General features: G+C 35.3%; 2 protein-coding genes across 2 annotated transcripts; one reads left to right on the forward strand and one right to left on the reverse strand.

Moving 5' to 3' along the window:
- Nucleotides 1-169: 169 nt before the first annotated feature.
- Nucleotides 170-5,148, reverse strand: ngs (notochord granular surface). The gene is made up of 11 exons (XM_058773269.1): nucleotides 4,774-5,148; nucleotides 3,573-3,741; nucleotides 3,332-3,481; nucleotides 3,116-3,235; nucleotides 2,855-2,950; nucleotides 2,319-2,453; nucleotides 2,120-2,230; nucleotides 1,933-2,043; nucleotides 1,523-1,647; nucleotides 351-602; nucleotides 170-239 (listed from the first exon to the last, which is right to left on the reverse strand). The coding sequence occupies exons 1-11, from the start codon at nucleotides 4,953-4,955 to the stop codon at nucleotides 236-238; spliced, it is 1,455 nt and encodes a 484-aa protein (XP_058629252.1). The 5' UTR covers nucleotides 4,956-5,148; the 3' UTR covers nucleotides 170-235.
- Nucleotides 5,149-6,235: 1,087 nt separating this feature from the next.
- On the forward strand, nucleotides 6,236-13,495 carry ccnc (cyclin C). Its single transcript, XM_058774195.1, has 12 exons — nucleotides 6,236-6,402; nucleotides 6,926-7,032; nucleotides 7,189-7,273; nucleotides 7,403-7,472; nucleotides 7,554-7,605; nucleotides 8,816-8,871; nucleotides 9,458-9,493; nucleotides 9,579-9,670; nucleotides 10,591-10,658; nucleotides 10,811-10,890; nucleotides 10,962-11,080; nucleotides 12,049-13,495. Exons 1-12 carry the CDS (start codon nucleotides 6,371-6,373, stop codon nucleotides 12,101-12,103), a joined length of 852 nt encoding a protein of 283 aa, XP_058630178.1. The 5' UTR covers nucleotides 6,236-6,370; the 3' UTR covers nucleotides 12,104-13,495.
- The last annotated feature ends 182 nt before the right edge of the window (nucleotides 13,496-13,677 follow it).

A 13,677-nucleotide genomic window follows, 5' to 3' on the forward strand; every position in this document is an offset into this window, starting at 1 on the left:
GTCAAAGCACTAAGTAGGTAGCAAAGGTTGAGAGACTTTTTGTGACGTTTGGTTTGTCACAGGTTTTGATAATGGAATGTGAGCTCTGAGCAACAACAACTCTTAAATGAATAAACTTTGATATGGAGGTTTGGAGTGAGATCTCTTGACTGTAATTCAATCATTCTCATCTGCAGCACCAGAGATAGTGATGGTACGTTCTTGTGTGTCCCTTTGAAACGTGTCCTCATCTGTCCTAACTGTTCTGCAACCAAAGAGAAATGGGCATTAGCTTCTACAACAACATTAAGAAACATTACACGCATGACTTTTAATATAATAACTTTTGCGTTGGAGCGGTGTACTTGTACCTAATGAGGACGGTCTTCCTCTCCGTCATCTCCACAGCCTGCTCGTGAGTGAACTCCTCCACAGACTCGTGATGGTTGTGGTCGACTATTGTGCTGCTGGAGAGCATCTTCTCAGAGGCGGCTGAGCTCAGCGCTCCACTGTGGGCTGCTGCCGCCCCGAAAACACTGCTGACCGTTCCAGCGCTCATGCTCATGAGAGACAGACCGCTCACCATACTGGACAAGCGACTGTCTTCTCCCTCTATCAGCTTCCTGCAAAACCACAGGCAAATCAAACAGAGTTAGACATGGGTATAGTTGCCAAGAATTTTGAACTATGTGTATATGGAAAAGTGTCTATGGACGCCCATCTCTATCATGGGATAAAAAAGGTAATTGTGACTCTTTGTAACCCACAATTTTGAGAAAAAAGTCAGAATTGTGGGAAATGAACTTGCAGTTCTGAGGGAAAAAAGTCAGGCGAAAAAACTATTTCATGGCGAAAAAAAAAACAGAATTGCAAGATGTACACTCTTAAGAATAAAGGTGCTTCACAATGCCATAGAATAACCTTTTTGTCTAAATGGTTCCGTAAAGAACCTTTAACATCTGAAGAACCTTTCTGTTTCACAAAAGGTTCTTTGTGGCGAATAAGGTTCTTCAGATTATTAAAAGGTAAGAAAGAGCTGGTTCTTCAAAGAACCTTTGACTGAATGGTTCTTTGTGGAACCAAAAATGGTTCTTCTATGGCATCGCTGTGAAGAACCTTTTAAGCACCTTTATTTTTAAGAGTGAAAATTCAGAATTCTGAGGGAAAAAAGTCAGAATTCCTGGATTGAAACTTGTTGTTCTGAGAAGAAAAATCGGAATTATGAGATATGAACTTGCAATTGAGAGACAAAAGAATTGTGATATAAAAAGTCACAATTATCTTTTTTTTTTTTTAATTCTAAGGTGGGAATAAAACAGAATTGTGAGATATAAACTCAGAATTCTGAGGGGGGAAAGTCAGCATTGCGAAATGTAAACTCTGAATTGCAAGAAACTTTTTCTTAGAATTGAGAGTTTTTATCTTGGAATTCTGAGGTTATTTCTCACAATTCTGAGTTTACAGCTTTAAAAAAAGCCTAAATTGCGAGATATTATGCATTGCTTGTTCAAGGTGATGTGGTGTGATGGCAGCCCTGCAGTACCTGTATGTGGTGATTTCAATCTCCAGCGACATCTTAATGTTGAGCAGATCCTGATATTCTCTCAGCAGAAGTGCAATCTTCCCCTTAATAGACTTCAGTTCCTCCTTTAGAGTCTCGATACGGATCTATGACACAATGTACAAAAATGTACAAAAAAAGTGCCCAACCTGGGTCTCAATGATATTCTGCCCTAAACAATCTAAAGTTGATAAATTTGATTGGCTGCATTCGAAATCACCTATTAAATAGTTAGGTAGGTAGGTCCAGATTACATTTATACTATATATAATGTGTGTTTTTTTAACAGTTATCAAGTAATTACTTTTCAAAAGAAGTACATACTTAGTATGTGATTTTGGACGCAGCCAATGTGACATGTTCTCTCTACATTGAAGGGGGCGTGGCTTTACCTGTAGCTCCTCCTCCTCTTTCTTGTATCTCTCCTGTGCTTCCTTCATCTGGAGCAGCAGTGCTTCATTCCTGTTTTTAAGAGCATCCAGTTCTCTCTGTTTATTCTGAATCTGAAAACACATACGCATTAAGTTTATAAGGCAGTACAGTTTGGTGCTTTTGTTAAATGAGGCACATTTCCCACACCTCTCTCTTGTAAGCTGTGATTTCCTCTCTGACGCTCCTCGCTGTTTCCACGTGCCGTGATGTTGCTTTGTTTAGATCTTGAAACTTCGCTTTATACCAAGCGTCCATCTCCTAGTGAACACCGACCAGGAAAACCATGAGCATATGTGAGCAAAACAGTTTAGTATATTTGTTTTTATTTTTGTCCCGTCCTGATTACCTGCAGGTTTTGGGCGGCAATACTGTCATATTGAGCCTGGATCTGTTTGAGGGCGGACGCCAGATCAGGCAAAGAGAAGGCCACATCTACTTTAGCCACAGATCCATAAATCTGAGCCATCAGCTCCTCGATTTCCTGACATTCAGAAAATGTAGAGAAATCAAAACTTTTTAATTATTTACCATATTAATGCAATGGAAAAACCCACTAAAATCACATAGCAATTCAACAATATTCTCTATTTTTTATAACATTGATTATATTACTAGCACATTTAACAACAAAATTTTACAATTGGCACACTGTAAAAAAACATTGCTGCCTCAAGTTTTTAAGAAAAATAAATTCAACTAAAATGATATTAATCTGACGTAAAATGTAGTTAAATCTTATATAAGTTATTTTTTGATACAGTAATGGAAAAACATATGTTGCCATGATTTATCATATAATTTTTCATTATATTATATTATATTATATATTTATAATAATTTGATGATATTTATAATATTAAATAATATTATAGTGAAATGCACCTTTTTGTGAATCCTCTGCATGAACTCAAGCTCCACTTCCAGGTTTTCCAGTCGTTTTTCCAAGGCAATTCGGGCGGATGTGGCTGCATCTACATCCTAGTAGACAGAAGGAGTTTGATCCCCAACCATTGTGCAAAACCAAGTGTTACGCACAACCTGATTTTGCTGAGTTCTATGTGTTCCTAGGTCAACATCTTTGTTGACCCTGGAACAACATTGTGATTAGAAAAGAAACAGTTTCTGCATTAAGTCGGACCTTACCGGTCTGAAGGCTTCAATTTCAAGCTCTGCCTTTTTCCTGGCCTCCACAGCCTCCTCGTATTTCACCTTCAGCATTTCCAGCTGACCTGCCATGGCGTCCTTTGCTGCTACCGCCAGATCCTACAAAAGCAAAGGTAGAAACGAGCAAGTAATGATCAAGTTATGGTCTAAATGTGTAAGCGAGTTAGTCATAATGGCCCTGTGGTCATCCCTCACCCGCTGGACTTTCATCTGGTCAGCAATCCTCCTCAGCTCCCTCAGCTGATCCTCATAGAGCAGTCGCAGACCGGACGGCTTCACATGGTGGCCCTTGATGCCATCAATTTCTACCTCCAGCAGCTTGTTGCTCTGCTCCAGAGAGCGCACCTGGAACAAGCACACTCACACTCACAGACTGGTCTTCAAAGTGGGAAAGCAAAAGGAGAAGATGCAGAAGCGTGCCTCAGAAGTGTCTTACCTTCTCGATGTATACAGCCAGGCGGTCATTGAGAGCGACCATCTCCTTTCTCTCGCTGGAGCGTGTGCTGAGGAAAGCCTGGTTCTCAGCGGCTGCAGCGTCCAGATCCACTGCGCCTCCAGCAACCCCCAAACCCATGCCCAGACACAGCGTTCCCATACTCACACTGCTGTACAAGGACACAAAACAAGGCTTATTATTGTAAATATTTAATTTGATATTAATAATAGAAAGTAATACAAAATACAAGATATTTGACTAAATGTATGATTAAATATAACAATAATGGATATATTTATTATAATATTTATTTTATTATTAAAGTTTTAGTAATTTTGTGTTTTTGTCATTTTTAGTACTTTAAAAAAAATAAGTCTACAAGTTTTAATTTTTAGTGTAAGTTTATTTAGCTTTAATTATTTTACTACTTCAACGTAAATATATATATATATATATTATTTTTTTATTTAAATAAATTTTTATGTTATTTAATGAATATGTTTTTAATGCTTATAATTTTAGTTTATGATAATAACCAATATATATTATATTCTATAATATATTGTTATATTATATTATATTTTATTTTATTTCTATAGCATAGTATATTGTTGTTTTAGTATTGATATGCTTATGCATATATGTGACCCTGGACCACAAAACCAGTCAGAAGGGTCAGTTTTTTGAAAATGAGATTTATACATCATCTGAAAGCTACATACAAATATTGGAAAATCGGGAATCTGAGGGTGCAAAAAAATCCTTTAAAGCCTTTAGCCATATTACTAATCAAAAATTAAATTTTAATATATTTACGGTAGGAAATTTACAAAATATCTTCATGGAACATGATCTTTACTTAATATCCTAATGATTTTTGGCATAAAAGAAAAATGTTGACCCATACAATGGGCTATTGCTACAAATACAGTATACCCGTGGTTTTGTGGTCCAGGGTCACATATGATATGCTTATATATTGATATGCGATAGTTTTTGTTAATATGTTTTATTATTTATTACATTTTCTGTTTTCATTTTAATTTTTAGCTAAAATTATCCACATAGTTTTGTTTTTTAATTTATCTTAGTAGCCTACTTAGACATAAATTAAGCAAAAATGAGAAATGTTATAGCTGAAATAAAATAAGTGATGATAGCCTATTAAATATATTATAGGCTACTTTATTACGAGGCTTACCTGGTCATGCGTGATTTGCGGGAACCGGAGAGCGCCCTGCGGGTGTAGCTGGCGGAGCGGTGGCGCACAGGTCCTCGGGTGGGCGAAGGGCTGGAGACCCGCACCTGAAGCGTGGAAGCGGAGGTCAGGCCACCCTCGAAGTGACGGCGGTAAGAAGACATCCTCTCTGGGCTGTGACTCATGGTGAAGCTGGTGGTTCCTCTACAGAAGTGTTGTGTCCCGTTCACTGAAGACGGGGCTTTATACCTGCTGTCCTGTCCGGAGGAGGAATGTCAAACCTCAGTCTGACACAGAGTCAGCTATCTGACGGGCCACCGCGAAGACATGCACCGCGGTAAAAATAGACGAGTGAGCTTTCCTGATGAAGATGGCAAGCCTGACAGCCTCATTAATGAAATTCTCTGCACTAAAAACTTGGAGACTGAAAGTAGCCTATACTGTATTAAAGAAGGGCATGCTGGTATTGAGAATTATAATCGTTACAGAGTCACTGTAACAAACAAGCAAACAAACGCATAAATAAATAACACTGTAATTATTATATAGTCCTGCATATAGCATCTTATCAAAATGGCATGAGATATTATTTGTTACATTTAAATAGTTTAATAATAATATTAATAATACAGTAAAATTATATTATTTACTATTTTTAAAAAATAATATAGCTCTTTTTAAATTAAATTATATGTTATGTAATATTGTATTATATTCTGTTTATTATTTAAAACTGATTATCATCTTTCTCATTTTCATATGAACTTTGATTATTCTATTCTATTATTTTATAATAGTACAATAATTATGTAATATGAGTTATTTATATTATATTATTTTAAAGTTGATGTTACATTTTCATACAAACTTGTATTATATTATTTACAATACTTTTTATATCATGAGGTATTTTATGTCATGAGCTATATATTGTATTATATAGTTTTATATAATAAGATAATAATAACAACAACAGTATGCAATTATATTATCTACAATAATTATATAAAATTATTTATATTATATATTATATTAGTACAATAATTATGTAATATGAGTTCTTTATGTTATATTATTTTATTTAAAGTTGATGTTCTATAAACTTGTTCTATAAACTTGGATTATATTATTTACAATACTTTTTATATCATGTGATATATATTATATTATATATTACATAGTTTTATATAACAACAGTAATAACAACAGTATCATTGTATTATCTACAATAATTATATAAAATTAGTTTTTATATTATATTATATTATATTATATTATATTATATTATATTATATTATATTATATTATATTATATTATATTATATTATATTATATTATATTATATTATATTATATTATATTATATTATATTATGCCTTTTAATAGCAGATATACGTTTATTTATATAAAACAAGAAGAGCGCAGGACTCGGAACTGATGCTTAAAGGTGTTTCCTCCCGGACCGTTTTCATGTGCACGTTGAAATTCTACGGAGTGTTTTTTGTGTCGCGCTCCTCGTCTGATTAGATCAGAGTATCGTTTTTATCTTAACACAATTTAACATCACATTAAGGCTTATTTTCTACCTCAATCACCTCAAGATGGCAGGGAACTTCTGGCAGAGCTCACATTAGTAAGTAGAGACGTGTTTGACGATATAAATCGAGAACATTAAAGCAGTTTCTAGAGGTTTTGCTGTTGCTGCGTAGTTGTAAGAGAAATAAAAACATAAAAATTCATGGATTTGCTAGATTAAAGCGAACTATTTACCAAACATCGGTTAATGCCGGGATAAAGAATAGATACTAGAATAAATGTATTTTATGGTCGGAGCAGTATAAATATTTGGATTATTAGCTTTAGCCGGCTGGCTGGTGGCTCTGGACTGAAGAAACCATAGAGAAATTGAATTGACGAATTATTAGCATAAATGTGTGTTATTCACGGCATGAATCCATTTTCATCTTTTTAACTGATTTCAGGATTTTCAATTAGTATAATATTGTGATGTTTTGATGCTTGTATAAAGTTTGAAGATTTGAAGTGATATTAGGAGTATATTAAAAATACACTACAATCCTGCTGTAGCGTGTTGATTTGTATGATATTCATTTATGATTTCTCAATTTGAAGTGTCTGATGTTTGTTCTCATCAGTCTGCAGTGGGTTCTGGACAAACAGGATCTGATGAAGGAGAGACAGAAAGATCTCAAGTTCCTCACAGAAGAGGAATATTGGAAGCTACAGATATTTTTTGCCAATGGTTTGGAGATAAATTGTTTATTAATATTATTATGGGCCTGTTCTGAATTTTCAAGTGTAATTCACCTGCTTTGTATTTTAAGATGGATTTTTTTAAAGGATATGTTAACCTGGTCTTTAAACACTTTGAATAGTTAAATTTTTCATCTTGTGGCAGTGATTCAAGCCTTGGGGGAACACTTGAAACTCAGGCAGCAGGTCATCGCCACGGCAACTGTCTACTTTAAGCGTTTCTATGCCAGGTGAGCGTGTCGTTGCCTTGGTTACAGCCTTCTCTTCCTCTGTAAAAATTTATACCTGTCTTCTAGATTGATGGCCCTTTTCAAGTACACTTGCATGAAAGTAAAAGAACGCTCTTGGCTTGTTTCCAGGTACTCTCTGAAGAGCATAGACCCTGTGCTGATGGCCCCCACATGTGTGTTTCTAGCCTCTAAAGTAGAGGTAAACAGTCTCAATGCGGCAATTTCTGCTGAAAGATGCAGAAATTAAAATCTTAATGAAATCAAATTCTGTCCTTAACAGGAATTTGGTGTTGTTTCGAACACACGCCTTATTTCAGCAGCAACGTCTGTGTGTAAGTGATTTATATTTTACAAACTCATAAAACAGTATCAGATATTACTGCAGAAATTCATTCTTATGATATTCAGAGTTTAATATTAAGTACAGGGTTTCTGTGGGTCTTAAAAATCTTAATTCACGCTTCCACAAATGAAGGCCTAAAATAACAGCAGAAAGCCTTTAAATCATTAAGTCATGGCAGTAAATGTTGCATGCACTGCAAAAAATGATTATCTTCCATAGTATTTTTGTTTTACAGTACAAATGTCTAAACATCCTTAAACATTAGTGCTGTCAAATCGATTAATTGCATCCAAAATAAAATTTTGTGTTTACAAATGCACACATGCATTTTTAAGAAATATATGTAATATATATTTCTATTTCTATATAATTTAAATAATATAAATACGAGTTTGTATATATATCTGTATAGATAGATAGATAGATAGATAGATTTCTTAAATATGTACATGTATGTGTGTGTGTATATACATAGTACGCACACGTATATTTTGTAAACACAAGATTTTATTTTTGGATGTGATTAATCGATTTGACAGCACTACTTGAGATGCAAATGAACTGAACAAAATGAAGTGAGTTTATGATTAAAACCAGAAGTATTTGTCAGTGGGGAATGAAAACCGGTTTTCCCTTTGAATTAAGCCAGTTTGGAATCCCTTGAAATATATTTGTTTTGGTTTCAATAATAAACTCACTTCATTTTGATCAATTTGATTGTAAACAAGACTTCTTATCTTCTGTCACACTTTTTTTTTTGCAGTTTGATCAGACGGTGCAGTAAAAGTTTCCATGTATAAATGAATTCAAAATCTTTTGCTGGTTGTGTTTTTGTATTTTTCAAACCTTGAAACCTTGAAGCCCATCGTGTGCTCTCTAGACATTTACATTTAGAGGATATATTGACGTATTACATTCTCTTCAGTTTATTCCTTAAATTGGATTGACTTAGTCTTAAAAAGGACTTAAGCCTTAAATTGGCCTTTATAAAACCTGCAGAAACCCTGAAAGTGTAAATCAACATTTAATTCAACTTTTAACCATAAAACAACTGCACTTTTTAGCCATAATCACCAAATATCTTCACTATCAGGAAGGTTTGGGAATCCCAGATCACAAAAAGCATGCTAACTTGTCTTCCTCATGTGACCTTTTCATACTAATATGGAATAAATACATCTTTTTTCTTTTTGTAACAGTGAAAACAAGGTTCTCTTATGCCTTTCCAAAGGAGTTTCCCTTCAGAATGAATCACGTGAGTCAAATGTCTGTGCTTTACTACAGCAGAAAACTTATGAGACACTGATCTGGCATGTAGGCGAGTGTGAGTTGTACCAGATGGCCTTGATACTGCACTCCAAGTTGTTGGTCTCTTATTGAAAAGAGTTTCTGTGGAAAGAATGACTTTGCTCCATATCAGGATTTTGGAAATCTGACAGCGTCACTTGAGATCTAGATAATAAGTTCTTGTAACTGTCTGATTCATATGATGGAAACGCTGGCTGAGATTGTGTGTGTGTGTGTGTGTGTGTGTGGTGACGATGCAGCCTTCTGTCACGTCTTAAGTGTCACCAAGTTTCAGGAGTGACATTCCTCACACTCTCGACACCTTCATAGGAAAGTCTCATCATGGTGATAAATGACTGTTGGTTTTGGCAGCTCATGTCTCGGGCTGGTGCTATTTGTTGGGTACGCCACACCATGGGAAACATCTCAGAGGTCTGGTGGAACGTTTATGGATCGTCGTAATGGGAAAGATGATAATTAGTGCACATAACGTGTTAGTTAGCAATCAGTGTGACGATTTTGCAGTGAACTCATGCTTTTCTCTCTTTGTTCAGATCTTGGAGTGTGAGTTCTACTTACTGGAGCTTATGGTTGGTATTGGTTCTTCTTCTTTAGGATGTTTAGTTGTTTGTTTTTGACATCTGTTTATGGATGTTTGGTTTGGTTTTGTTTCAGGACTGCTGTCTGATCGTGTACCACCCGTACAGACCGTTACTGCAGTATGTGCAGGACATGGGTCAGGAGGACATGCTGCTGCCGCTGGCTTGGTGAGGAGAGTGCGGCTTCAGACGGCATGAAAAACGCACAGCCACTGTTCATTTTGCATTATAAGTCGGTTAGAGCCGTCTAAGTAGGCGCTAATGAAAAAGTACACTGATACTTTACACTGATAAGTTTGCATATATGAGACTCTTGCTTCTGAATCTATGCATCTCCCAAAAGCTCTTCGGTCTCTGTCCACCTTGTTTTTAATGTAAGAGCAGGTGCGGCCATTTGTAACATGAATGTGTGAGGTATCCAGTGTCATGTGCTTCCAGCAGTGTTATTTTAGTATTAAGTAGGTCCTGCTGTATTTTTGGTTAATGTGTTAAATTAGCTTTTATTTTTTTACATTTTAATTTTAGTAAATTTTTTAGTTTTAGTTCAGCTTTGGTTTTTATTTTTTCCAGTTAGTAATTTTAGAGCTTCAACTTCAACTTATTTGAGTTAGTTGCCCAGGCAACATATCTAATTTTCATTTAGCTACGTTTTTCCTCTAATACTTATATTTTATTTTAGCCTTATTTTAATTAGCAGAAATGTTTTTAATAGTTTTCATTTTAGTACAGCTAGTTGCCAAGGCAGCATTTCTCATTTTAATTTAGTTTTAACTTGAAATGTTAAAATAACTAAAACTGAATAATAAAAAAAACCTATAGACATATGAACAAACAAACTACCGAAAATGACAAATGCACAACAAAGTTACTAAAACGTTTACATGAAAATAAAACTGATTTAAACTATTAATAAAGACTATAATACATCTCAATGATAGTAAAATAACACTGGTTTACAGCACTTTCTTTTTCTTGTAGTTATTTACCTATAGCAGCTAATGAATCAGAAGTCTTGCACATTTACAGAAAATAAGCTTACTTCCATGTTGCTGAATAAGTGAACATGAGTGTCCTGTGAATGTGTGCAGGAGGATAGTGAACGACACCTACAGGACAGACCTGTGTCTGCTTTATCCTCCATTCATGATTGCACTGGGTAAGATCAAACTTCCTACACTTAATCCAGCAGGTCCTATGCTTGCAAACAAGCAGATAATTTGAAGTTTTAGATCTGAATAACTGTATAACAAGTTGGCACGTCACATACCGGAGGGCAGAGTTACAGATTCTGTCTCCTCCCTCCTCCAGCCTGCCTGCATGTGGCGTGTGTGGTGCAGCAGAAAGATGCCAGGCAGTGGTTCGCTGAGCTCTCTGTTGACATGGACAAGGTAAGACACGTTCAGCTGTAAAATAAATGAATAAGTGCTGTGCACATTAACATCGAACTTTTCTGGCACAGATCCTGGAGATCATCAGGGTGATTCTGAAACTCTATGACCAGTGGAAGAACTTTGATGATAGGAAGGAAATGGCTACTGTGCTCAACAAGGTCCCCAAACCCAAACCCCCTCCTAACAGGTACGACAGACTGCGGACCTCAGTTATCAAAATCACACAACACTATATTTATTTATATGGAAACAGCCTGGGGTGCATATTTATTTCACCACTGCAAAGAGAAACAATGAAAAGAGGCTAATTTTATTACTCTTTATTTAAATAAGCTCATTCAGTCCATATCAGTGCATAAGGTCTTTGCAAATGTCCTGGATTAAAGAACAATTATAGGATTCTAGGACAGTTATAGATTTTTTTTAATGTCTTAAAAGAGTTAATGTCACAGCTTTCACACTTTTTGCACCGCATTTAACGTGGTTATGAAGCCCAATGATATTTTAGTAGTATTTATAAACTTTTATAGTATTTATTAATATTTTGAATTAGTTTTCATGTTTATATGTTCAGTTTTAATTTGTTTACATTTAATTTTTTATTTATTTTTTACTGTGCCTATATAGCTTTCAATTTAAGTTAGTTGCCAATTCAACATTTTCAATTTAAAGTTTTTAAAATGTAAGTTTTTCATCCAATATTTATTTATTTTATTTTAGCTGTATTTCAATGACCAAAAACTTTTCTTTCTTTTTTTGATATTTAGAAAAGTAGAAAAAAAGCCCTTTATTAAAGCCTGTTTTATGTGTAAATATCTTTTTTTAGTTTTAGTTTTTTTTATTAAGTTTAAGTACTTCTTTATTTGTAATTATTTTAGTACTCAAATGTTCAAGTTTTTCCATCTAATATTTATATTGTATTTTATTTCACATTTATTTCAATTACAGAAAAGTTTCAATAGTTTTTGAAAAGTGGAAAAGACCTTTATTAAAGCCTGATTTATGTATAAATAATTTTTATTACATTTTTAGTACTTACACTTATTTCAGTTAGTTTCCAAGGCGGCATTTCTAAATTTAGTTGATATTTTATTTCGGTTAGTAATTTTTTTTTCTCATCTCACCTCTGCTATTTTCTTGCTTTTCGTACAACAGTGAGACTGACCAGAGCTCAAACGGGAGTCAAAACAGCTCGTACAGTCAGTCCTAGAGCGGCCCCTGCTGGAGGACATGAGGCGGAGTGATTCGGAGAAACAAACACAGCACATCCTGGCACATCTGAACGCTGCTTTTCACAAGCACATCGTTTTATGACCGTGGGGAAGCCGATTCCTGGCACACACATCCTCTCTTTCCTCTCTTCTGGGTTTTTCCTGCAATCAGAGCAGATAGAATGATGCCACCTCCTTCCTTCCTTCTTTCCTTCCTTCCACCAATCAGAGCAGCCCGTGTCAGAACTGCTCACCAATAGGAAATCTGCTCTGATGTAGTTTATTGCCAAGCTTAAGGCTGTAGTCTTGAATGTTACGGACACACACACAAACACACCTCATTGGGCATCTGCTTGATTAAGAGGGGTGCTGTTTTCCCAGATCTTGTTAGTCGATGGTCCTGACTTCCTTGAAAAGTCCCATGAAGCTTTCTTTCCGTGGACGCTCTTTGGGAACCAAGAAAACTTGATTTTATTTTTTTTTTCTGTCCGAGAGCGACGAAGAGAGAGTGTGTGTGTGTTTAATCGCAAATGTATTTGTATGCGTGCCTCTCGTTGACCATATCACAGTTTGTATTCCTCAGGGAAACGGATCAGTCCTCTCTACAAATTGGCTGTCTGTAAACTGATTGGCCACAGGGCTATGTGACGGCGATCTTTTGAACCCTCGTACTGTGTAATCAAATCCTGATTGGATGTTTGACGTGCGTGTGGATGTGAGTTAGAATGCACAAGTGACACAGATAGTTGAGTTGATCACTCAAACTGCATTGTAAATATGCTTTCCATATACAGCTCTTGACTTTGTTATTATAAAGTTACTGTATGATTATGCTATATGTGTACTTGCCATAACCCAAATGCTGTGTTTTGCTTTCATTCTGTTATGTTGAATTGATGTCTCTGTGGCTTCAGCACACTGAAGCATCCATCACGTTTAATGGAGGACAAGCCAATATCTTGAGAGTTTTGGAAATGTATTGAATAATTGAGATCTGCATCTTGGGTGTGGTTATCAAGTCCCTCACTTCCCATCATCTGCATCTCCACCGATGTCATTAGTTTGAGGGACACGTAATTAATTGTGGAAGGACCTCAAAAGATTTTACAGTACTTAAATGTTTGGCTGTGTTTTGAATGGCATTTTTGTTTTTGGCTTCGTCTCTCACTGTGGTTCTTTGTTTAGCTGTGCTTCAGAAGCGGCGCCTCATCTTTAGTGCGTGAACTTGCATAAATGGGGCACCTCTCTGTCATGCAGAGTATGTATTATTTACCTGTAAATATATTTGATGGTGTGAGAGTTGTGGAGGGTGAGAGGGCTTGGAGTGTTCTTACTTGTTTGTCTATAATGGAGCTCAGAAGCCTTATTGAATAAAGCTGCTGTTGAAAATTTTTTCCTTTTTTTTTGCCTTGAAAAGTGTCCTGTTAAAATCATAAAGATTTTAGAAGAACATTTCAAATGGCACTTATAAAGTATATATTTGATTATTAGATATAACTTTCTATAATATAATATTTTTATATATATATATATATATATATATATATTACATAATATAGGTATGTGTGCTGTG

The sequence above is a fragment of the Onychostoma macrolepis genome, chromosome 04, assembly GCF_012432095.1.
Source record: "Onychostoma macrolepis isolate SWU-2019 chromosome 04, ASM1243209v1, whole genome shotgun sequence".
In the NCBI taxonomy this organism is placed as follows: Eukaryota; Metazoa; Chordata; class Actinopteri; order Cypriniformes; family Cyprinidae; genus Onychostoma; species Onychostoma macrolepis.

Bases quoted from the DNA above. Each gene is read 5' to 3' on its own strand.
- ngs (XM_058773269.1), bottom strand. From the start codon at position 4,955: ATGAGTCACAGCCCAGAGAGGATGTCTTCTTACCGCCGTCACTTCGAG. The intron at 2,951-3,115 runs GTAAGGTCCGAC...TCTGTCTACTAG, and splicing joins AAATTGAAGCCTTCAGACCG to GATGTAGATGCAGCCACATC. The intron at 2,454-2,854 runs GTGCATTTCACT...TCTGAATGTCAG, and splicing joins TGCAGAGGATTCACAAAAAG to GAAATCGAGGAGCTGATGGC.
- ccnc (XM_058774195.1), top strand. From the start codon at position 6,371: ATGGCAGGGAACTTCTGGCAGAGCTCACATTA. The intron at 7,473-7,553 runs GTAAACAGTCTC...TGTCCTTAACAG, and splicing joins TTCTAGCCTCTAAAGTAGAG to GAATTTGGTGTTGTTTCGAA. The intron at 9,494-9,578 runs GTTGGTATTGGT...GTTTTGTTTCAG, and splicing joins TCTACTTACTGGAGCTTATG to GACTGCTGTCTGATCGTGTA.